General features: G+C 31.5%; 1 protein-coding gene across 1 annotated transcript in view; it reads left to right on the top strand.

The window, feature by feature from the left end:
- The first annotated feature begins 1655 nt into the window (after positions 1 to 1655).
- The window catches only part of LOC129907342 (uncharacterized), a 67483-nt gene continuing 41823 nt past the window's right edge, over positions 1656 to 27315 (top strand). Inside the window, exons 1-2 of the mRNA XM_055983499.1 lie at positions 1656 to 1769; positions 1844 to 1953. Coding sequence (XP_055839474.1) covers positions 1754 to 1769; positions 1844 to 1953 — 126 coding nt within the window. The 5' untranslated portion in view covers positions 1656 to 1753. The remainder of the gene's footprint in view (positions 1770 to 1843; positions 1954 to 27315) is intronic.

The raw sequence follows: 27315 nt of genomic DNA on the forward strand, positions 1-27315 counted from the left end.
TGAGATTCAGCCCATAAAATGCTTGAGCATAATAAAAAAAAAAATATTTTCAAAAACAACAAACTCTGTTTAGAACTGTAAAAAAAATCTGAAATTGACCGAAAAGTAACTGAGTAAAAAATTGTTGAAATCTGAAAACGTTCAATAACGGTTTTTTGACGATAACTTGAAATTTTGAGGGTCTACGAAAAATTTCAAGTGCCTTCACTTCCAAGGCAATTGACATGATTTTTAAGATAAGATATTTAAGATAAGAAAACAGGTTGTGTGCTTTTGATAAAAAAAACATTAAGATTTTACATATTTATATATGCATGTTTTGTAGAAAAACGGAATACATTTTTGAATCCAATCATAAATTTACACGAAAAAGCTAAAAAAAATATTACCTTTTTTTCTTTTATCATTATTTTTTTTTATAGGTATCAAAAGTTTGTAAAAAAAAATTACCAAAAGCTTAATATTTCTTCCAAAGAATAAAACCATACTTAGATTTTTACACTACTGAGGGAAAAAATAAATTGAAGTTGAAACGTCGTTCTTTCAAAGATGAACTACTTTGATTTATGTGACTTTAAGATACGAAACCATCAAAAATTAACCTTTTTTCCACGTTGATTTTAAAATGTTCATCTTCAACGCAAAATCATTCCGAATAATAGTTAAATCAATGTGGTTTTCATCGATTTCACGTTGTTTTATGGTGGCTTTTCCCTCAGTGTAGAATTTTTTTCTTTCATTACCTTAAAGTCGATTTTTTTTTATATGACAACCTATAATAAGTTTTATATTATTTAAAAGCTTAATATGATACTTGAACCATATCTGTATATAAATTTTTAAAGCCATGTCGAAATTTCAAACTCAGATTGCGGTACTTCCTACACTGGTGGCTGGTCATCGACAATAGATCTGCACAGGTGTTTTATGGCATTTTTGAAGTAATTTAAGATTGTGTAGCTTGTAGTAAATGTACCGTTATGTGTGATATATCAAATGAAAAGTAATATTATCAGCATGCTCAATAAAGTTAAATAAAATTTGTATCTGCTCTAGATCAAAAGATATAACGTTTTAAAAAAAAAACTTTATTTTACCGTTATCTCAAAATTGTGCATACGAAATTAATTGAAATTTGGTAGTAATATAGTCCTACCTATTTATCTTACTACAGTAAATTTCATTAATTTATTATATAAAAAGATAAAAATAAAAAACGGTTAAAAACGGCCAAAAACACGGGGCAAAAAAACTTGTGTTTCCCGTTATTCAGTCAAAAATCATTTTAAAATTAAAAAATTTTATGAAAAAAAAACACCTTAAAAAAGTAGGTGTTTTTCAAAAATTCATATTTCGAAATGCTTACAAAAAAAATTCGTAGATATTAGACCCCTAATTTTCTTTCATTATCATTCGAATGGCATTTTTCAAAGTTAAGAAAGTATGATTTTGATAAAAAATTTCTTTTTTTCTGATGAGATAAATTGAAGGGGCACCGGGCACTTGTCTAAAGTTTCAAATTTCAACAAAGTTTGCATTAAGCTACTCAGATTTACACCATTGACTCTCATCAAATGAAATAAACACCTTTTTTTATAAAGATTTTTTTTAGATAGATTTTTCTTATCATAAATAAAAAGTCAAATCAAAAAATTTTAAAAAGTCGTTTTTATGTTTTGTTTGTACTTCACAGTCTTTTTGTTTTAGTTTGTAATTTACATCTTTTTTTTTAAATCGTGCCCCAGGAGTTGTTATGAATTGTCATGAATGTAAGCCATTTCTTACTGATGTCAAAAAACAGATTTATTAACGATTTAGACTATTTAAATTATTAAAATTCCAGATCAAAAGAAACTTATTAAAGTTGGCAATTATGCGATGACAGGACGTTTTCTTGGTAAAGGTCATTTTGCACGAGTCCAAGAAGCCACTCATATTCATCTAAATGTCAAGGTTAGTGTAAATCTTTTAATCTACAAAAAATATTAAGCCCAACCCTGATCTGCATAATGCAAAATAATAAATTAACACGGTAGATTCCCATCCACCTCTCCAAATACAATACCTCTCTAATAAATAATTGTTATGGTATTGAAATTGAAATTGAAAGAAAAAAAAAACTACAACTTCTAATGACAGCTCTCAAGTGTCAGAATCAGAATCAGAATCCAATCGAGACTTCAAGGTCATAAACATTGTGTCGAATCGATATTATTCAAAGAGATCTCTCTTCGTGTTGTTTAGAGAGAAGTCATCATCATGGTTGGTTTTGATAAAAATCGTGACTACCTTGACTTTTTGAAGTCGTCGTTTGCAGTCGTTTTTGACGTTCATGGCATCGATCGGAGCGGCGCACTGTTGTCCAAAATGACTTATCTCGTTGCAAAAATCATAACTTTTGAACGGATTGAGGTAGCGGTACAGTTTTTTTTTTAATTTGAAGGAAATTTTCAGGGCTGTTACACCAATGAATTTCAAGAAAATTGTTTTACAGGGTGTTTAGGAATCATCGGCCGAAAACCGATTTTCTTAAAAAAAAAAATATTTAAATTAAAATTGGTATGCCATTTTGTAGAAATCACTAATTCACATCTAAAAAAAGTTCAGATTACACTTTTCCATGATATTACGATTATAGAGAATGCCAAAAAAGTTGGTCCCGGAAGTCCGTCTGTCTGTCTGTCTGTATAAGGATCTACAGCCTAAACGGATGGACCGATTGACTTCAAATTTGGTATGTAGCATTTTTTGGAGACCCTCCAGAGGGATTTTTGGAATTAATTTTTTTGGGCCAAAAATAACGGTACTTGTCATACACCAATTTCAGCAAAGCTGTAATTGCTCAAAAACGGCTCCAACGATTTTGTTTAAAAAATTCAAATGTGAGTTTGAAAACAAGGTCTATCTTCTAATGAAAAAATTTTTTTTGGAAAATCATTATTAACGGTACCTGCCATAGAACGCTTTTTTTTAAATCCGATATTCTCCGAAACGGCTTATTCGATTTCAACGGAACTTTTTGTGAAGAAGCACTTATATAACTCAAATATAGGCCAAAAATAAAATTTCAAAAAAAAATAATTTTTGGATTTTTAAAAAAATTTTGAAATTTTTTTTTTTTAAATAAAATTTTCGAAAACGGGACATTGTATTTTTTTGAAATTTTGTTTTTAGATGTGGATTAGTGATTTCTACAAAATGGCATACCAATTTTAATTTAAACATTTTTTTTAAAGAAAATCTGTTCCTTCTGCCTTCATTTTTTTTCAAAGTACAAAATCTCGGCAGTGCGCAAGCATGCGCAGCTAAATATTTTTATTTTGGATCAACAATTGATTGGTACACATACCCTATTCGGCTTAATGCATGGAACCGAATGGATTTTTTACGGTACCTGCCATAAAACCGTTTTTTTTCAAATCCGATATTCTCTGAAACGGCTTATTCGATTTCAACGAAACTTTTTGTGAAAAAGCACTTATATAACTCAAATATAAGCCAAAAATAAAATTTAAAAAAAAAATAAATTTTGGATTTTTAAAAAAATTTTGAAATTTTTTTTTGAAAAATAAAATTTTCGAAAACGGGACATTGTATTTTTTTGAAATTTTGTTTTTAAATGTGGATTAGTGATTTCTACAAAATGGCATACCAATTTTAATTTAAACTTTTTTTTTAAAGAAAATATGTTTTTGGCCGATGATTCCGAAACACCCTGTGAAATAATTTTATTGAAATTCATTGGTATAACAGCCCTAGAAATGTCCTTCAAATAAAAAAAAAAATTGTACCGCTAACTCAATCCGTTCAAAAGTTATGATTTTTGCAACGAGATAAGTCATTTTGGACAACCGTGCGGCGGCGCTGTCATCGCTATTGTGCCATAAGACACACTGATTTGTTGGGTTCTCTTTGGTGTCTCTGACTTTGCTCTCCACTCCCTCAATATTTCAATCAATTTACTGACGATTCAGAAAAATGTTGGTGGCGTGTCGTTTTGCTGCCAATTGTTCAACTTAAGCTGTTTACCGATTTGTTTCGATCATTGCACAGATAAATGGTCAATCTTTTGGAATGGCCGGACATCGGACAATATCGCCTCGATGATCCATAATAATTATCGATAATTGCGAATTTTTTCAAGAAACAAAAAAAGTGTACAACAAAGCAATTCGCGGCGGTCGGGGATCGTCTCGTGTAGACTTGACATAGCCCAGGTACAAATCCGATATAATTCAGACTTTTGTGCAGAGGGACCTAAGAACATAATGAACGAACACGAATATCAATTACCCGATTGATCTTATTTGATTGAGAGTTAGTCAGACAGCGACTGGTGGTCTCTGAGTAATTCTCCCCAGAACCAACAACAACAACAACAATAACCACTTCAGTATTCAAACAAATATTTGCGAGAGGGGATTATCTTTTTATCTCTCTTTGCTCCAGCTCTGTGGTGTCTGGGGCTGACTCTTGAAGTCTTGAAGTGGATTTGTGTTTTTTGTTGTGTGATTGATCAATTGCATGTCATGGTGGTACTTGCAACTTGCAGGTGGTTTATTTGTGTTTCCCCACTTTGCGATTTTATTTATATGTGCGGGGTAGCAATTTGTTGCAACAAAACGATTTGCTATCGATATTGGTATAATCGGTATGTTTCTCTCTCTCTCTTTCAACGTCTCTCTGTCGTGGTTAATGGTTTTGATGGTTTTTTCTTATTTTTTTGTATAATAAGATGTGAGTCCTTGATTTATCTATGTAAATTCCCAGAGGCAAAAAATCTTATGTCAGAAGAAACAAATATAGTAATAGAGGAAATGTCAAATGTAATTTTACCATATTTGTTGAGTATTAAGATTAAGTAGGTATTATGAATGGAGGCTTGGTGATGGATTAGATTTAAAATAAGCCTCATAAGTTTTTTATGGGTTTGGTAATTATTAAACATTATTTAAAGCTGGGTGATATGCATTTATTAATTAAATTATTAATTCTATATGCAGTAAAGTGATGACAACATATATGAATAAAATGTAAGAATAATTTTTGAAAAAAAAAAACAATAGTGTGTCAAATTTTGTCACATTTTTTAAGTTAAAAGGACAAAAATAGCAACTATGACAAGTTTTTTATGCACTAAAAGGACAGTAAAAAGGTAATTTTAATGTTTCGGGGAATCAGAATTTCTTTTAGCTGAATTTGTTATGGTCCCCACCTGTAAAGTTAACATGAAGGGATTTGTGTAGTTAGGCAATAGCAATGGTGACAACGAAGCAAAACAAAAAAGTTGGATGACATTTTAATATTTTCCTCGGTTGAATAAAATCTAAAAACATTTTTTAAGAAAACTTTTTCGAAAAAATCAGGTAGAGTATGAAAAAATGTACTAGTTTGAAGCAAGTTAAATGACATTTTTTGAATAATCATTACTTTAAAGAAGTTGTAACTTGTAAGTTGTTACGTTTTCAATTGATGCATAAATTCTTGCATTTAATTTTAAATTAGTTTAAATTACTCTCTATTTGGAGTTTTATTTTCTCATTCTCATTTACTATAAATCAAAACTTTCATAAAAAAAAATCAAACTTTAGATAGCAATCAAACATGGTATTACATCATAAACATATATCTAGTAATATCTACATATATAATAAGTAAATAGTAGATCTGTTAACTACCTTTATTTTCAAAAAAGAAAAATTTCGGTCAAGGTCTGGGAGAAACCTTTATTTTGTATTTTTTTATGTTTCGGTCAACCAGTGAGATTTATCGCTGAGAGAAAAAAATAAATCTCATCTGCAAATGTATCAATTCCTAGAGACATGGGAGTGGTGTCATATAAAAGCTTATATTCTCAGCTACCCGATAGTGGTATAATCGGGTTTTTGGATTTTTTTTTTTAAACCCGAGAAAATCGCGTTTGAAAGTTGGAGTAAATTTTTTTTTTCGAAAAATCCCCGAATCTTTGAACGCTCCTGGAAGCTAAACCGCTTGAGAGCAATTTTTGAGATGCCAAATGATAGCTTGTGTCATGGGCCTACGCTTTGCACATTGTCAGATTTTTAAAAAATCATCTTCCATGTTAAACCGCCACATCATGCCTATTTTTTCAGAATCGGGCTTAACTTTTTTTTACCTTTAAGTTCTCCCGGTTTGAGAACGCGTGCACTTACAGGGATGGGAGTTGTACCCAAATGTAAGTTAGAGTCACCGCTACTTTTTGGCATCAAATTTTTTTTTCATTTTTTTTTTAAATTCCGAGATATAGCCGGTTGAAGTTAGGCGGGCGAAAACGCTTCTGGAAGCTGAACGCCTTGACCTAGATATTTAAACATCGGTCTCCTGAAACATTTTCGTCTTTACTTTAAACGAAAAGAGATATAATCTTGGGCCTATAGAACTTTGAGAGTCTATTTAGTTCATACATTATTTAATACATAAACTTAGAAAAAACATCCTTTTCATATTTATTTTTGCAATATAAAGACATTCTTGACATATTCGACATTTTCCTTTGAATTGACCATTTTTGATTTATTTTCAACGAAAACGGTTAAAGGTTGACCTTTTCCATTTATTTTTTTTTTTTTGTAAAAATCTCAACTATTGAGAATTATTTAAAAAAATAAAAAATAAATCCCAACCGATAACCTTTATTTTTGATTTTTAAAAATAAATCTCAAACCTTAACCGAAACTATTTAAAGTAATGTGGTAACTATCAGAGAGAAACCGATTGAAAATAAAGGTTGACTGTTATTTCTGGTTTCTGACTAATAGACCAATGCTTTATTAAAAAAAAAATATCGTTAGAAATTATAATGATTAAATTTAGGGTAAATGAAATTTCTGACAGTAAAAAAGACCTGAAGCTTTAATTTTGATCATATATTTTTACATACCTACCCTAAAAAGATATTGAGAAAAATACCAAAATAACTAACTTTCAAAACTCAAAGCTTTTCTTCACCAACTGAAAATTATAAAAGCAAAAAAACAAAAATAAAATTTGTCTTGAAACATAAAAATGTTCATTTTCCATTCATTTTGTTAGAAGGGATGTTTTTTTTTTTGAGGAAGGGAAATGTGGACATTTTGACCTGATTTTTTTAAAATGATTTTTTGTGCTTTATATTTTAAAGTTGAAGAAATTAAAAATTAAATATCAGTGCATAATATCAACTCATCTTTTACATTTAACATAAGTTAAAAAAATCACACAAATTGATGACTTTTACGTTAGGCACCAAAAATATATTTCTTTATTTAAAAAAAAAACACCCTATCACCCAAATAAAAGACTCATTTCAGTTTTTATTACCATCACAAAAATGCTTATACACTAAAGTTGTACTACATAATTACTACGTTACAATGCGTTTACTTTTTCGGACTTATGAGACTACATGTTAAAAATACAATTTCTTAAAATATATAGACTACGACCAACTTAGTTTGTATTGTCATGTTCAATAGAGAGAGCCTGAGAATCCTATGTGAAAAAGGCTAAAATCTTATTTCTGGTATAAGTCAATGCTAAAAAACTAGCATGTTATTGGCCTCAGAAATGATGCAACTCAGAAGCTGCAAACTTGCTGCCGGTTTTTGAGTACAAACCGGAAGTTAAACTCCACAAGCTTATCAGATATGTAAGCAGGAGAGTTATATGATCATACTACCACCTGTACAAAAGAAGAAGATTAGGTACAGAATTTGCTCGGTCCTCGAAAAAAAAAACTTGTTTTTTGTAAAAATTTTCTTTTTCTTTCAAAAAAAGTACAAAAAAAAAATAAAAACAATTTTTATAGAATTTCATTTCCTACCTCTTTTCCGCCAAAAAATTTCGTCCAAATTTTTTTTAAAGAACTTCTGATCATTCATCCTTATTGCAAAACAAAAAGTCAAGTTTCTTGAGGGTAACGATTTCGATCGTATTGATTTTTATTTTACTAGTTTATCTATACCTATGGAGATCATTGTGAAGAGGCAAACCTAAAAACAAAAAACTTTAAAAACCCGAATTTCCATTTATGAGGACAAGTTTCATAGAACTGTGACCTCGATCTTCTGCAATCATTTCAATTTTTTAAGTCCTTACATCCGCGCCTACTTTACATATTTGTTTAAAAACTAAAAATATGAAATTTTCAGTAGTTCGCATAAAACAATCAGACGCGAAAAAAAAATTAGAAAAAAAAGAAATTTCCCAAATTGTTTCAGGGCGAATATATTGTATTTTGTATTGCATGATAGTCATTTTTATTTTTGCAATCATCACAAATTTTCGTGTGTCTTCACTTTTAATCGGAAAACTTTTACACATCATCTATCCAGCTTAAAGTTGCTTAGCTTGCTCAACTCGAAAACAGTCTTTTAAAATAACTTTTCAACCACACTCAACATCTGTAATCCCTCCAGAGCATTGTGCTCTTAATTTTCCTTAATCTGTTTGTTAAGTGTGAAACACAAAACTACCAAAATTTCTGTCCAAATGACTTTTGCATTTTGTGTATCCAACAACTTTCATGTCCTGTCCATATACAAAAGATTCTCTTCCACATCAAAAAAGAAACAATGACAATGACACAACCCAGCCACCTTTCAAGGAATATAAAGTAAAAAGGAAACATCCAAATATAAATTCCCAGACAAGGAAGATGGATACATTTTTCTATACAAAAGACCAACAATATTGTGTGCTCGAAACAATTTGTTTGTTGTTTGCATGTAATCAAGTGTGACACTGCTGCTGCTGCTGCTGCTGGACGACACTTTTAGTCTTCTCAATTCAGACAGGAGGCAGCCAGGACGATATAGCACAAGAGGCATTAATATGTCTTCCTTGGCTAAGCAATTAATCACATTCCAGCCGAGATGTTTTTGGGTCTTCCTCTTGGATTTATGAAGAAATGAAAAACTTAATAAATTAAGTTGCAACAACAAGTCATATTCTTTTTTCTCAACAAAAAAAAAAATCTTATATCTATTCAATTGGTAAAAGCTGTCCTTTGAGCCCATTGAATTCTTTCACTTAGTCCTGAATTATGGCACTTTTCCTCATATCTTCAATATTTTTTTGGAGAGAATGGAAAAAAAAAATCCCTTTTCCATGAAAATCCTTACCACCCATTGGGGTGAGTGCCTATAAGATGGAAAGAAGTATAAAACTCCACAGGATTCTATTCTCCTTGGGGGCTACACTCAAACCAAACCGCAGGAGCTTTAGCCCAGGAAACATTTGTTATTTTTATTGCGTATAGCGGTATCTTGAGGCGATTTCATTGCCATTGTGCTATTATGCGGTCCATGGAGCCTTTTATATTCTCTTCTATACTTTCTTGTGTGTGTCCTGTCCCGTTTTGGTTTACATGGGATAATAATTTCAAATATTTCTTGGTGAGTTAGCCAAATAAATTTCATTTCCGACCCGGAATTCGGATTTATATTGGCTATAGACATGTCCTTAGTTTTTTTTTTTTCAAGAAAGTAAAGGCTTTTGCACCCCACTCTGCCCAATGGATGGAGTTAAAGTAGGAATACCTAACAGTTATTAAGTGTGTGTATACGGTTTATGTGAGCTACTTTGTCGATATATGACTACTTTATGGTCTATTGCGTTCGATATTGTTGCAGGACAGTATTATTTTTTGATGCATGACTCATGGGTGGTCTGAGTGTATATGGAATAAGCTTTTAGGCAGCTCACTTTTAACGATTTTTTAATGGAATTAAAAAAAAAAGAATGTGTTTAAGGAAATGTCACTTTACAAGGAACGGACATGGATGAATAAGTTTCTGTCTTTTGTGTGACTTTTTGACGAAAAATGTACCATTGACTCTTGAATTATAAATGACATTTATAAATTCTAAAAAAGAGTGTGTGTACACATGTACACGCGACTGAAGTTATACTTCTCATTCAGTATATGAAAATTAATTTCAATTGATATTTTTAATTTCTATTATTTATTTGGAAAGTATAATGAAATATGAAGATATTTTAAACTTTTATAAAACACCATAGCTTAAGATGTTTGGTTCTAGTTATTAATGGAATTATTTTAACACATGGATATTTTTATAAAAAAAACAGATAATTTTTCGTGATCTTTTCTCTTTGTTTTTTTTAATAGTAAATATATTTCTATTTTTTTAGTAAAATATTTCTTTTTTTATCATAAAAAAAAAAATTCCGGTACAATCCGGTTTTTCGACTTTTTTCAAAATTCCGAGAAAATCGCGTTTGAAAGTTGGGGTAAATTTTTTTTTCGAAAAATCCCCGAATCTTAGAACGCTCCTGGAAGCTAAACCGCTTGAGAGCAATTTTTGGGAGTGATGCCAAATGAAAGCTTGTGTCATGGGCCTACGCTTTGCACATTATCAGATTTTTAAAAAATCGCCTTCCATGTTAAACCGCCACATCATGCCTATTTTATCAGAATCGTGCCTATTTCTTTTTTTTCTTTTAAGTTCTCCCGGTTTGAGAACGCGGGGTCCTACAGCGATGGGAGTTGTACCCAAATGTAGGTTAGAGTCACTGCTACCTTTTGGCATCAAAAATTTTATTTTCATTTCCTTCAAAATTCCGCGATATAGGCGTTGGAAGTTGGGGGTGCGAAAAAACTTCTGTTAGCTGAACGCTTTGATCTAAAGACAGGGGAGTGGTGCCATATGAAAGCTTATATTCTCAGCTACCCGATAGTGGTATAATCCGGTTTTTCGATTTTTTTCAAAATTCCAAGATCGCGTTTGAAAGTAAGGGTAATTTTTTTTTCGAAAATTCCCCGAATCTTTGAACGCTCCTGGAAGCTAAACCGTTTGAGAGCAATTTTTGGGAGTGATGCCAAATGATAGCTTGTGTCATGGGCCTACGCTTAGCACATTATCAGATTAAAAAAAAAATGCCTTCCATGTTAAACCGCCACATCATACCTATTTTTTCAGAATCGTGCCTATTTCTTTTTTTTCTTTTAAGTTCTCCCGGTTTGAGAACGCGTGGACCTAAAGGGATGGGAGTTGTACCCAAATGTAGGTTAGAGTCCCCGCTACCTTTTGGCATCAAAAATTTTTTTTTCATTTTCTTCAAAATTCCGCTATATAGGCGTTGGAACGCTTTGATCTAGAGACAGGGGAGTGGTGCCATATGAAAGCTTATATTCTCAGCTACCCGATAGTGGTATAATCCGGTTTTTCGATTTTTTTCAAAATTCCGAGAAAATCGCCTTTGAAAGTTGGGGTAAAATTTTTTTTCGAAAATTCCCCGAATCTTTGAACGCTCCTGGAAGCTAAACCGCTTGAGAAAAATTTTTGGGAGTGATGCCAAATGATAGCTTGTGTCATGGGCCTACGTTTTGCACATTGTCAGATTTTTAAAAAATCGCCTTCCATGTTAAACCGCCACATCATGCCTATTTTATCAGAATCGTGCCTATTTCTTTTTTTTTCTTTTAAGTTCTCCCGGTTTGAGAACGCGTGGACCTAAAGGGATGGGAGTTGTACCCAAATGTAGGTTAGAGTCCCCGCTACCTTTTGGCATCAAAAAATTTTTTTTCATTTTCTTCAAAATTCCGCGATATAGGCGTTGGAACGCTTTGATCTAGAGACAGGGGAGTGGTGCCATATGAAAGCTTATATTCTCAGCTACCCGATAGTGGTATAATCCGGTTTTTCGATTTTTTTCAAAATTCCGAGAAAATCGCCTTTGAAAGTTGGGGTAAAATTTTTTTTCGAAAATTCCCCGAATCTTTGAACGCTCCTGGAAGCTAAACCGCTTGAGAAAAATTTTTGGGAGTGATGCCAAATGATAGCTTGTGTCATGGGCCTACGTTTTGCACATTGTCAGATTTTTAAAAAATCGCCTTCCATGTTAAACCGCCACATCATGCCTATTTTATCAGAATCGTGCCTATTTCTTTTTTTTTCTTTTAAGTTCTCCCGGTTTGAGAACGCGTGGACCTAAAGAGATGGGAGTTGTACCCAAATGTAGGTTAGAGTCCCCGCTACCTTTTGGCATCAAAAAAATTTTTTTTTATTTTCTTCAAAATTCTTAGATATAGGCGTTGGAAGTTGGGGGCGCTAACTTTCAGCTCAGCTCAAATGAGCTGAGCTATGGTACCTAGCTCAAAAGTGAGCTAGCTCAAATTTAAACTGAGCTGTGAGCTTAGCTGAAATGTGAGCTTTTTGCAACCCTGGCAACTTGCCAAATGGAAATTACCACATGCAACTTGTCACATGCAACTTCCCACATGCAACTTGCCACACGCAACTTGCCACATGCAACTTACCACACGCAACTTACCACATGCAGCTTGCAACATGCAACTTGCCACACGCAACTTGCCACATAACACTTGCCACATGCAACTTGCCACATGCAACTTGCCACATACAACTTGCCACATGAAATATGTACTTGCAACGTGTTGTGTGTTTTATGTTTGCCGTACTGCGGCGTACTGCATTTTTAAATACTAAAGTACTGCCCACTCTTAAGGTGAAACGACAGCCCTGCTACCCAGGGTGATCGCGTCATAATCCCTTTGACATTCTTGTCAAAAAGTAAATTTCCATACTCACCCTCCCATAAGAAGTATAACTTCAATAATATTATGTTGAATGAATATAAGAAGAAGACGCTTACTTACTTAAGGTCAATTGTTGCAGACTTTCATATGAGTACAAAAATTTTTTGCTAGCTTACAAAATTCATAGCATTAAAAATTTCTCATTTTACCTTTTTTTGTTTTGTTTGTTTTTTTTTTTTTGTCTAATATGTATCTAAAAAAAAATTGGTCTTGAATAATTATAAATTAATGTCAAAATCACTCAAAATAATACCTACTCTTTATATCCGATTTCATAAAAATATACTCAATATCTTTCTACGTCTGTTTAAAATTTAAAAGGCTTTTGGAACTTTCAGTTTTACCAACGCAGAAAAAGGAAATGCGAAGAAAATATAGGTAAGGAAAATAGTTTTTTTTTAGAAGGTAATGTTTTGTTTCCTTTTCTCATCTGAAGTTATGAGAAAAAAAGAGTGGAAAAGGGTTTTGTTTGCTAATTTGCAACACAAAATGCATAAAAGTTTTATAGGAATAAAATTGTTAGTTGCAATATCAATTAACTAAAAATATTTAAAATATTAGTGAAGTCGGAAGATTGTCCCCTATTTCTATTGACTATTCACATGAGCACGACCAACGAATGAACGAAAATTCGTTGACTTTGACATTTCTTTCACATTCGTCGAGAATGAAGTTTGAATTTGACACTGTTCACCTCTAAAAAATCTCAAACTTATAGGAATCGTTTATTGAGTTTTGACTGAATAACGGAAGAAACAATTTTTTTAAAAACACGTCTTCTGACCGTTTTTAACCGATTTTCATCTTTTTTTATTTTTATCTGTTTTTCTTTAATAGATACAGGAATAAAGTATATGGAGTAATGATAGACCACGACTAAATGTGTGCGAAGTTTCAATCATTTTCGTAAACACAATTTTGAGATAATGGTAAAATAATTTTTTAGAATTCAACAGGTTATAACTTTTGACCACGAGTAGATCGAAATTTTATTAAACTTTTATGAGCATCCTGATACAATAACCTTTCATTTGGTATATCACACATAACGGTAGACTAACTACAAGCTTACACAATGTTAAATCAAGAAACTTGCGATAAACCTCAAAACACAAGTGGAGATATGTTGCCCCCCGAACAGCCACCAGTGTGGGAAGTACCGTAATCTCAGTCTGGAAATTCGACATGGTTGACTTTAAAAAATTCTAACTTCTCTTGTAGGCATCTTTCAAATGAGATTGATACGTCATATGAAAGGTGAAATAATAAGCTTTCACATGGTATATATATTTTTTTATAGGTTGTCAAACAAAAAAATTGATTCCATAGCCTGAGAACATAAACATAAATGTTTTTTTTGCTTTTTTAATGAAATTTGATCGAGTTCAAAAATGTTAGCTCTTTTTGTAGATGTCTGATAGACCTGATAGATATATACAGGGTGTCCCACAGTCACCGCCCCAAATGAAAACCATGGATTTCTGAGGTCATTTTAAGTCGAAAAACTTAAGAGGTAATTTTCTCGTTTTCGTCCCGTTTTCGAGTTACCACAGTTTTTATGATTTTTGCTCTCTTGTGCTTTAACTGGCCTTATCTTTGCCAAACTAAGTTTCATTTGAAATATTTTTTTTTACAATCAATCAAGAATTTATTACAGTTTAAGTTTGTCTCCAAACTTTTTTTTCTGCGGACATCCGTTTCTCCACAATTTTACATCAAACACAATTTTCATCGTTTTTTAAGTTGTTTTTTACACTTTCATATCATTTAAGTCAAAAAAACATGTCAATGACTATTAATTTTTTGTGCTTTTTATTAAAGCCCAGTTTATTTCCATAAAAAAAATAAGTTTTATTTCATAAAAAAGGCTACTGAAAGTAATAAAAAAAAAAATAAACAAACTGAGTGAATTAAAAAAAAAATAATTTTTTAAATACAAAATTAATTTAAATGAATTAAAACTTTTTCTGAGCTTTATCTATTTGTTCTTTTCTTAACCACAATAGCTCAGAAAAAGTTTTTAGTTCATTTAAATCAATTTTTTATTTAAAAAATATTTTTTTTTTTTATTTCACTCAGTTTGTTTATTTTTTTTAATTACTTTCAGTAGCCTTTTTTGTGAAATAAAACTTAATTTTTTTATGAAAATAAACTGGGCTTTAATAAAAAGGACAAAAAATTAATACTCATTAACGTGTTTTTTTGACTTAAATGATATGAAAGTGTAAAAAACAACTTAAAAAACGAAGAACATTGTGTTTGATGTAAAATTGTGGAAAAACGGTTGTCCGCAGAAAAAAAAGTTTTGAGACAAACTTAAACTGTAATAAATTCTTGATTGATTGTAAAAAAAATCTTTCAAATGAAACTTAGTTTGGCAAAAATAAGGCCAGTTAAAGGACAAGAGAGCAAATATCATAAAAACTGTGGTAACTCGAAAACGGGACGAAAACGAGAAAATTACCTCTTAAGTTTTTCGACTTAAAATGACCTCAGGAATCCATGGTTTTCATTTGGGGCGGTGACTGTGGGACACCCTGTATATTTTGAGCTTACACAATAAGCTTTCAGATGGTATAAAATTTATTATAGGTTGTTATATCAAAAAAATGAATTTTTGGGTGATGGAAATGATTTTTTCACTTTTTTCATAATAAATGATTGTTTTTAATAAATTATTTTAATACTTTTTGCGCATTTTAAAAATTTAAAAATGGTTTTATTATTGAGAAGAAATATTTGGCTTTTTAATAGTAAATTTTTTTTTGTAAGATTTTAAAATACAAAAATTAATATAATGAGAAAAGAAAAAAGGTAATTTTTTTTAGCTTTTTCTTATAAATTATGATTGTTTGAAATAAATAAAAAAAAATTTTTTTCTTCAAAAAAAAAATTTAATTGTAAAAAAGAGCAATTTTTAATCTATAGAGGTTAAAGTACTTTAAATAATTACCGACGTCATCAAAATCTATCTATCAAAAATATTTTACACTTTGGTCAAAAAACAAGTGATTTAGTGTTTTTTTAGCATTTGAGTAGGGTTGCCGAGTACTTAACTTTTCTGCATTTACGAGGTGGCATCCGACATTTTTTAAATAGAAGGGAGTATGGCGTATAGTTTAGCTTGCTAGTGCATAAAAAGTTATACTGTTTTGTTCAAAGAAGATTTTTGTCAGTGTTGTTTTCATTTGAATGGGATTACCACATTTGTAGGGTTACGTTCTTTATATTATTTTATTATTTTGTTTTTTTTTTTTTTCTACTATTTTGACTTTTGTTTGGCATTTCAGAAATTTTTTATCCGGCCAAACAACAAAGATATGAATGTATTAGATATGTGATAATTTTTCCTTTAAAATAGGATTTTATTTTTTTATTTTTAGTATCAACTTATCTTATCAACTTTCGACGGTCGTCGGTTTTCTATATTACGGTAAAAGTCACATCGGAATCAATTATGAAACCGAAACCAAATCTTACTATTTACCGACTTCCAAAAAGGAGGAGGTATTCAATTCATCTGCATTTTTTTTTTTTTTATGTTTGTTACCTCATAACTTTGGACTGAGTGAACCAATTTTGATAATTCTTTTTCTATTTGAAAGCTGGTGCAGTGGTGCCTGCAGTTCAGGGGCTATAGAAACTATGAGATAAACCATAAAACCCAGTTTTGATCCATGGAAGTCAGTTTTGTTTTTTTTTTTTGATAAAAATGATTATTTTTAATATTTATTTCGTTTTTGAATGTCAGGCATTAAGTCTCATTTTAAATCACATCTAACTTAAAAACTCAACTTAAATCAACATTATTATTTGAAACCCATTAAATGGCGCATTCTGCTGCCTAATATTCAAAATTCATTCATAAACTGTTATCCAATTTTACATCATGTAAACTCACTCACATAATATCCTCGTTCGCATGTTCTCCTCATAATTTAATCTTAATTAAAATTCCTATCTTGCATATGAGCAAGTTGACCAGTGACCACCTACCTTCATGCACAACATACCTACAATATCGGCAATTTCAATATTCCTGTCTGACACATGCATTTCGTTTTAAAAATTTATTGACTGACCAAGAACCATGCTGGTTGTCACAACAAGAGTGGACGTGGAGCCCAATCTCGGAATAACCACATTGTCTCTTGACTCGTCATCATGCGTCGCGTTTCGTCGCTGCCAGAGACCTTATCGCTTGGTCAACTCTGCTATTTGGCAGCCGAAGCACCATCGCATCGGTTGAAGTTGAAGCTATTTATCGGATCCACCACTTCCACTTTTATGTAAAGATTTAGGCGGCTTCTGCATTTACCATAAAAAAGGAACAAGAAACCTTCCGTTTCGATGGGGAACTCGCAATCTGCCAACATACCCTCCTCATGTGAAGTGTGCAAAGTTGGTATGTTGTCGAAGCATCAGCATCAAGTCCTTCGATATTGCTGATGGTTGATGCTTTAACATGGCTGCAACGAGTTTACGATGCGAAACATTGAATTGTTATTACGATGGCATCTATATACATTTGTGTGCTTGCACACTCTCAGCCTCACGTGGCCCCCAGTTTTCCCCTCTCCAGCTTCCAATGTGCATTGTGCATGTTGGTTAAATATCCGTCCATTTTATCATCTCCCTCTTTTGTTCATTTTCTCTCTCATTTTTTTTTATCGTCGTCGGCGAATGCATTTGCTTTAACGCTTTGCAGTTGTATAATTGCGATATTGCGAAACATGAAACGACGACGATGCCAGTGGTATCCAACATCAACAAAACAACATGGCGACGACGAGCGACGACGACTATACGGCGACATACAGTCTGGCGGTACGTGACACATATTTCGGTGCGCTGAGCTGCTGTACTCTTGCCTTGCGCCCTTCATCTGCATCACGGAACACACGGTGCGGTTGCAGCCTGGTAACGCTTGGCTGATGGCAACCGGTGTGATTCTACGCCAATCGGGTTGAGTTAGGGAATAACATCTATAGCATCGTCGAGGATGTTGGTGTAAGGTTTTTATGTGTGGCTGTGGGGGGGCCTTTACATCTTTGTGGCAGCTGCTGCCCTCGCGGAATTCGATTGAGGTTTCGAGACTCCACTTGAGTGCGGGTATGGAAAACCAGAGAGCTTCTGGGTGGGGGGGGGGGTATTTTGCGTTACTCGCAGCGAGTTCGGTACTACTGCTGTATTGGGCGCGCTGGAAACACTTATCTTGGCCGCTTTCAACGAGCACCATTTTGCACTTACGCCGAAAAGGGATTGCTGCTCCATCATGGTTAAACGTTATCACCACATTGTCGGGTGCAAGCGAGGGCAGCTATAGCGTTTTTTGCTGATAAATATATAAAAACAAAAAAGAAGATATTTTCTCATTTCGTATTTATTTTTTTTGTATGTTTTTGGATAGGTTCAAAAAGTGGAGGAGTGCAAAAAAATGGGCAGTTTGTTGTGTGAAAGATTATAGAATTGGGGGCATAATGTCAGTTTGGTTTATGGTTTGTGGTGCGACTTTCTGTGGAAGATGTGCAGCAGCAGCCAAATCAAGTGCACAAGACAGGACAGCTTGAGTTGTTGTAGGTACACTTTTTTTAACTGTTGGCTTGATGGTACGTGAGACAGCAAACCGCACACTCTTGATTCTTTAAAAGGAAGGCAGCAGAATATTTTATGTAGCAGCTTCCACAGCATGAAGAAGGTGCGATATGCAAAACTGGATCTTATGCAACCACGAAGATGGCGATTATATTACGTGCCTTGAAGCTAGAAGTTATAAAGGAAGTGAAATTTTTGGTATAGAATTTTTATATATTTTGGTCTCCATTTGTTAGTGGCAAGGAGGCATGTTGAAGGTGAACATCATGACGTGATCGTAATAGGATTGTAAAGGAGATTTTCTTATAAATTACACCAGAAGGCAATTTTTTTTAGGAAAGTGCATCAAGTTTTTTTTTTTTGCTATGTAGTAAAAAAAGTTTTTTTTATTTATTCCAAACGAGGTATGCTTTTTGAGATATTTTAAAGATAACCTCGAGCTATTTCGAGGTCAAAAGTTATGCTTTATAAAAGGGAGGGTGTTGAGAGAATTTTTAGATTAAGGAATACCTATTTTATTGATTTTTTGGGATTAGGTACTTTACACTACTATGCTTTATATTCATCAAACTAGGCAAACAGATATATAGATTTACAGTTTCGAACCTATTAATGTAAACCTGGCAATTTTGGAACCCTCAAAAGTGTTCTTTGTACTTTTTCAGACATCGACAGTTTTTATTACATGTGTGCAACACCTAAGAACTAACGTTAAAGGCTTTTATTTTTGTTAATTTTTGATTCGTTGACATCAGTTGTCAAAAATAGATCAGTTCGATTTCGTTTTCTAAGTGCACACCGGGGTATTTGTTCTTTTTTTTCTCCGATTTTATGAATTGTAAATTTTCAGTGTTCGGTTGTGAAGAAATTGTAATAAAAGTTACATTTTATATTTTATCTAATAATATATTATATCAAAAATAAATTATATCTAAATTTTACAATGCCACAGTCATACCTACAACTGATAAATCTGTTATTACAAAATTTTTAATTGAAAAGCAAGTACATACCTGAAATTTAGAGGGGCATTTTATTGTATTAAAAAATAAAATGCACGACTGGGTCGCACGAACTTGCTCTTAGAGTTCTAGTTGCTTAAATTTTTAAGACTTTTTATATAGAAATTTGGAAAAAAAAATAAAATTCGTTTAAAAAAATAAAGCAAAATCTGAAATCTTAAATTTTTAAGACTTTTTATATAGAAATTTGGAAAAAAAAAAAAATTCGTTTAAAAAAAAAATAAAATCTGAAATTAAATTGCCCCCCAAAACAAGTACCTATGCAGTTTTGATTGATATATTAATATGCATTTTTAGAAAAAAAATTTTCAAAATCGTTAGAGCCGTTTTTAAAAAAAACTAATTTTTTATAAATAATTTTTTGGAAAAAAATTTTTAAAATAAAATTGGTATGCCATTTTGTAGAAATCACTAATCAACATCTAAAAACAAAATTTCAAAAAAATTCAATGTCCTGTTTTCGAAAATTTTATTTTTTCAAAAAAAAAATTTTCAAATTTTTTTTTTTAAATCCAAAAAAATTTTTGGTTTATATTTAAATTATATACCTAAATGCTTCTCCACAAAAAGTTTCGTTGAAATCGAATATAAGCCGTTTCGGAGATAATCGGATTTGAAAAAAAAACTGTTCTATGACAGGTACCGTTAATAATGATTTTCAAAAAAAAAATTTTCATTGAAAGATAGACTAACATTTGAATTTTTTAAACAAAATCTTTGGAGCCGTTTTTGAGATATTTCAATTTTACTATAATCGGCATATGACAAGTACCTACCGTTATTTTTGGTCCAAAAAAATTAATTCCAAAAACCCTTTTGGAGAGTCGCCAAATAACGCTACATACCAAGTTTGGCATTAATCGGTCCATCCGTTTAGGTGTAGCTCCTTATACAGACAGACAGACAGACAGACAGACAGACAGACAGACGGACTTCCAGGACCCACTTTTTTGGCATTGTCTACCATCGTAATGTCATGGAAAAATGTTATCTCAACTTTTTTTTTTTGTAAGAATGCATAACTTGATATATAGTACCTATGTATATCGCAAGTAAAAACAACGATAATAGTTAAAAAAATTTACATCAGAAAATATCAGAACTTTCTTAGTGCACGTTCAGCGAGAAAACATCGAACACACCTAGGAATTTGAAGTGAGTGTCAAAAAGCAATCCGATATGCAATGTATTCTATGGGTCACTCCTTTCCGTCCCATCCGTCAACTTCAACGGATTGGTTGACGCAACGCACGGTCAAATTAAGGCCCCAACCCATAGAATCCGTTGCGTCCGTTCCGTCAATCCGTCCGTTGAAGTTGAAGGATGGGACAGAAAGGGGTGACCTATAGAATACGTCGTATGACGGATTGCTTTTTGACAGCTCACTTCAAATTCCAAGGTGTGTTCGATATTTTATCGCTGAATGTGCACTAAGGCAGTTCTGATGCAAGAAATTTTTAACTATAATTGTTGTTCTTTTTTTTAATAAAATAAAATGCGGTACTAGATTTCCTCTAGGTACTTGGTCTTCAGTTAAAAACAATTTTTTATAACAAATTATGAATTGTAGGTATGACTTTGGCATAGTAAAATTGAACTCTACAACAGAATTTGAGTATTTAATTGATACAATTTATTAGATACTAGCTGACCCGGCGGACTTCGTTCCGCCATTTCTTGTATTTATTTCTAATGTTCGACTCTGTAATTGTTTAATTTTCAAATGAAAAAGAGGATCAAAACTTGAAGAGTTCATAAAATGAGTTTAAAAATATTCACTTTTAAACTTTTAGCAAAAGTGGCCTATGCAAAATACTCATGCATGCGCATAACTAAAACCTATATTTTCTATTAGTTTGAGATTTTTTGCAGGCTTTTAAAAATTCAAAAAAATTAAAAAAAACTACTCAAAAATGTTCCTAAAAATGAGTTGTTTTTCAAAAACTCATATTTCAAAATGAAGTGCCTATGAAAAAAATCCGTTTGAGACACCTAATTTTTTTTTTTTAAGTATCGTTCCAATGGTGTAACTCTTATTTCTGTAAAAAAATTTCCCTACCTGTAATAAGACTTTTGTCGAATGTCAACCACATGTTTTCACTACAACTTAATTTTGAATTTTTTTAGAATTTTTTCAATTCGTTTTTCAACCTTAAAAATAAATTTATCTGTCATTTAAAAAAAAATTCAACTCTCTTCACCTTACCGTTTATAAAATAGCCTCGTTTTTCAATATCGTGTTACCTCTTTTTACCCTATAAAATCATTAATTTTTTAGCCTTAAACCATCTACTGTTATTCCCCTTTGATTAAAAAAAAATAAGAAAAATAATATTTTTTTTGAGATGGATTTTTATTAAAAAATGATATTTTGAAATCTACTTCGATTTTTCTCAATCTACTTCCATTTTTTCTTCAAATCTACTTCGACTTTTTTTCTGCAAGTGGTAACGCTGGTCACACCTCACACACTCCCACTATGTATAAGCTTTGCGAACATAACTCCAATTTTTCTCTTCCGCATGTATTTTCTCTTCCGCATGTATTTTCTCTTCGACAAATAAAAAAAAAATATAGGTAGGTATGGACAACATTTTTTTCGTGTGTGTAGGTCAGCAAACGAACAGATTCGACGAACGGGTTCGAAGACTGGGTGTCATAAAACAATGAACTCAAATCCACCCCTATTGCGATCGTGTAAATATTAATTGATAGGGGTAGGCATGGTAGGTGTCAGTTGTTATCATAAGAACTTTTTTTATGGATTTGTATATATGTAGGTGTACCAAACGTTGTCTTTGAAAAACAAAAACAAAAAAAAAGATCGGTTGTTTAACTTAACGTGATGAAGTCATATGCAAATAGGTTGTGTGCTTTAGATAAAAAAAATATGATTTTAAAAATTATTTGAAAGAAAAAAAAAATTCGTCTTTCATGGGCTTCGAACCTCGGACCTCAAGTGCAAATGACAACATTTTACCGCCTAACCAACTTCGCTATTAGACCAAGAGCCAGCGACCTAAAGTTTGCAGGTAATTGCTTAGTATTCACCCCTATGAAATATGTTTAAGGACATCCCCAGGCATGTTACTGCAAAAAAAAAAGTCTCGTGAGACGTGGCAAAAACGGTCTGCCAAGCACTTGAATGTGAAAAAAATTTTAAATTAAGAACTCGACCTTAAATCAAAAAAAAAAATATTTAAAGAGAACGGCAACACTTACAAAACTAAACGATACCTTTTTTTAAAGGTAAAAAGTTATACTACTTTTTGGTTTTTATATAAATGTTTTTTGATGAATAGTTTTTGAAACAAAAAATTTCAAACACAAAATTTTGAAAAAAAATTCAAAAAAAGTTCAAACAGTTTTTTTTTTTCATAAAATTTACCCAATCAAGTATTATTTTTTTTTGTTTTAATTTCTCTTATATATTTTGAGTCAAACACCGAAAACTAAAAGTCAAAATCTCTTTTACTTTTCGAGAAAACTGAAAATTACCAAACCTTCTATTTTTTCACCAACGCCAAAATTACGGCTATTAATTATGTCTTTCAGAAAGGAAGTAAGATGTTCACGGGTTTTATTGCAGGAATCGTTCAATGGGTTATAAAAAAGATAAAACCGCGGAGTGCTATTAAATGAGAGGGTGGGAACTGGAGATAGGGGTGCAAAAGCCCCCTTTTTGGTTTTTTCAATATATCTCGTAAACAAAGCATAATTTTGAGATATTGTTCTTAATAAATTTTGTAGAGAATAAAATTTCCTATAATAATAATGTTTTTTAAAAATTTATAAAAAAAATTTCCTTAACAAAACAGTCAAAACAAACAAAAAAAAAAAATCAAACAAAATCAATTTTTTTAGTTTTTTTACTTTTTTGGTTGTGTCTCTTATTTGGGCTGAGATAGACATTAACATTGCTCTAATAAAACATAGAAGATTAAATTTTCTTTGAAATGCTGGTCTCATCAAATTTTTTCATTGAAAATTAACCAAAATATGGCCATTTGAACCTATCTTTTTTCGCAGATTCAGTTTTTCTCAAGTTTTTGTTTTTGTTTTTTTTTTTTTTATAAAAAGTAAAATAATATTCAATTTTTGAATTTTATTTGTCAAATTACCTTTTTATTGATACCTCAATCTTAAAAATCAAGCAAAGCAAAAAAAAAAATAATAATTTTTTTTTCTCACGCTATTAAATCAATTTTTTTCAATGACAACCTATAAAAATTTTTATATCATGTGAAAGCTTAATATTTCACCTTTCTAATGACGCGACGGTTCAATCTTATTTTTGAGATGACTACAAAAGAAGTAAGAATTTTTTAAAGCCAACCACGTCGAAATAACACACTTAGATTACGGTACATCCCTCACTGCAACGCACTGGTGACTCGTCATGGGCAACAGATCCCCACAGGTATTTTGAGGTATTTCTGAAGTTTTTTAATTTACCATTGTGAAGCTTGTAGTGAATGCAGCGTTATGTGTGATATATCAAATGAAAGGTAATATTATCAGGATGCTCAATACAGATAAATCAAGTTTTTATAAGCTCCAGATCAAAAGATGTAACGTGTTGAAAAATAAAGTTTTATTTTACCGTTATTTCAAATTTGTCATTACAAAATTAATTGAAACTTGGTACAAATATAGTCTTGCTCATTATCTATCTACACTGTAAATTTCATTCATTTATCTATTGAGGAAAAAAAGATAAAAATAAAAAACTGTTAAAAACAGCCAAAAAACTTGGGACAAAAAAAAATTGTTTTTCCCGTTATTCGGTCAAAAATCATTTTAAAAATTCAAAAGTTTGTACATGCATGCGCATGATTAAAACCTATATTTCCTATAAATTTGAGATTTTTTGCAGACTTTTAAAAATTCCAAAAAAATAAAAGACTACTCAAAAATGTATCTAAAAATTAGGTTGTTTTTCAAAAATTTTTATTTCAAAATACAGGGCCTATGAAAAAAATCCGTTTTAGACCCCTAATATTTTTTTTAAATATCTTTCTCATGGTGTAACTCAAATTTCTGTGCAAAATTTTGCGCACCTGTAATTAGTCTTTTGTCGAAGGTCTATGACTGCAAAAAAAACCTTCACAACTTGGTTTTGAAATTTTTTTGAATTTTTTCAATACCTTTTTTAACTATTGAATGAATTTGTCTATCATTTAAAAAAAAAGTCAACTCTTTACGACTTACCGTTTAGAAAATAGCCTCTTTTTTCAATGTCTTGTTACCCCTATTTACCCTATAAAATCTTAAATTTTTTTTTGCCTTAAACCTTCTCCTCTTATGCCTCTTTGATTTAAAAAAAAAATTAAGAAAAAAAGTCAGTCGGTGTGGCCGGTTAGCGAACGTACACAAAACCAAACTTAAATATATATAATAGATATCATTAAATGTTACTTTTATTACATTTTCTTCACAAATATACAATGAAAGTTCACAATTTATAAAATCGGAGAAGAAAAGAACACATTTCTTAGTTCTGAAATTCTCTGGTGTGCACTCAGAAACAGAAAATCGAACTGGTCTATTGTTGACAACCAATGTCAAAGGATACGACGGATGAAAAAGTAGAAAGTTGGGCTACTTCTTCCGTCGAATCCGTCCGTCTCCGTCCGATCCGTCGCTTATGGGTCGCTTCTCATAAGAACGTGTGTATTTTATCGAGCTGTCAGTTGAAAACTTCGACGGAACGGACGCAACGGATTCTATGGGTTGGGCCCTTTAGACAATGTTTTAGCGAAAGAATTATAAAAAAAAAAAAACAAAAAGCAATTATGGGCGGAGGAAGCAAAATACTATTGCAAAGTACTGATTTTTTGAAATTTCACAAGAACCTGCATTCAATCGGATACTGTAAGGATTTGGAATAGACAAGTAACCAAATTCTGAGAGCCCTTTAGTTGGCCCATCAGCATATTGCGTTTGATCCATTACTTTTGGAACACCCTGTATATATAATAAGTCAATGACGTATTTGAAATCTGATACAAAATCTAATTGAAAATTAAGTTTATCACAAAACAGTTTTTTCAAATAATTTCGTTATCAACAATCTAATAACTTACCTATCGAAAGTAATAGGTTAAAAATAGCTGTCAATGTGGAATGGTTAATGAAAGGTAATGCAAATTTATACAAAAAAAATTAGTGGAATCCCATAAGGATTTTTATTGATGTTTAAACCTTGTTAGGCTGACTCAACTTCAAAAGGAAGTAAAATCATAAACCCTATGTTAACGATGCACATAGGGGTATTTGCCAATTTTACGCGGACAAAATTATTTTTCCGGTTTATCTTCATCAACAAGGTAAAAGCTTGTATTTAGTACTGGAATAAAGTGTTTTAAGTGTTGATTTCAATAAAAACATTTTTCTTCCTAAACCACTTTTTGATCAAACAAAAAAGTGTCAAGAATGGATCCTAATGGTTTGTTAAAGCGCTTATAAATGGAGTTCTATTAATGGTATCGCCAAGATAAAGGTCTTAAAATTTAGGAAAAATCATAAGGATTCAGGTTCTGTAACTCAACAAGTTGAATCTTAAAAAAAAACTTAAAATATGGATGCTGAATACAAGGTAACCATTTTTCAAAACCTAAAATCTTTAAGAAGGGCAAATGTGTAGAAGTTGCACTTAGTTGCACATTTTTTTTACAGATTCAATTAGATAAGAGTTTAACCTTTAGAAAACATTAAATTTTATCACACAATAATGTGAAATTGTATAACTTATCTCCTTACCAACACAGAAATTTAGTTTTTTTACAATTAATTTATAATAAAATTCAACATATCACTTTTTTATTTATAAAATAATACAACATTTAGATACAACATCTAGTAGACAGTTTCGTATCTCCTTATCAATATTCCATAAAAACTTTTTTCTACATCCACTTCCAAAAAAAAAAAAAAATACTTACTTCAGCACAGTCGCTAAATTACAAAAAAAAAACTAATTTTATATTTGGGCTTAAAACTTTGAACTCTAGACCGCTGCTGTTAGTCACCTGAAGGAATAATCAATTTTAAAACTATAAGAAAATGCTAAGCAAGTTATCTACTTTTAGTAGGATGTTGATTTTTTGAGTTTGGATCAGTTTAAAATTTCGTGTTTTGTCCGCCTAAATTGACTAAATACCCCTATGTGCGATGGTAGAGACTTTGGGTAAATTAACGTAGGGAGGCAAGTTACATTTCAATAATTCATACCTTACTCAAAACAAATACAAAAATTCCGCGTCTTGCTAAAAGTCTTCTCGTGTTTAATGACTTTCTAAACCACAATAACTTGGCAATATTGTTTTTTTCCCCAATAAAACGGAATTTTTAGCTTGTTATCAGAAATCAACACCTAAAAGTGATCTTGTTATTATTCTTTTGGTTCTATTTAACCGGACCTTACACTGTAATTACAAACGTTCTTTTCCGATCAATAAAAATTTAATTTTACGACTTCTAATGAACTGTTAAAAAAAAATAGTTATTTGCCTAAATACCATAACTTATTCCAACTATAAGTATAAAGCTTCATATTGTTTTTATAGACTCTTAAATTTTATCGCTCTCTAAACCTAAAGGCTATAATTTAACAATTTAATTTAATAATAATTTCCCCAGAACCCGTTGACAGACATGATACAAAGGGGTCACAATATCCGTTTCCATTTTTATCGGCAAAATAAATCAATTTATTATGAATCTAAAATGAGATCAATCTTTTACTCTTAAAAGTCGTATAGACTCACTTTGAATCATTATAATAAAACATCGATCAAGAAAAGATGACTAATTGCAGCTATTAAGTTCGTCTTAACTATGGCAATTCTCTATGGCACCTAGAGCAATAAACTATATATATATTTTTTTTAAATATGTCTGATTTTTTCTGGCCTAGTAAGAACATTGAGCACCCTTAGCACGAACCTCAAGACAATAACCGCCTATAAAACACATCGTGAAACAAGGTGTGATGTTAATACAAAACAATTATTCATTATATAGGTACGACTGACATCGTCGTCGACAACGACAACAACGATCGAAGTCTATCGATCAATTACACATTCTCACGTGATAATCATCATTATCAAC

Source organism: Episyrphus balteatus, chromosome 1 (genome assembly GCF_945859705.1).
Source record: "Episyrphus balteatus chromosome 1, idEpiBalt1.1, whole genome shotgun sequence".
Taxonomy (NCBI): domain Eukaryota; kingdom Metazoa; phylum Arthropoda; class Insecta; order Diptera; family Syrphidae; genus Episyrphus; species Episyrphus balteatus.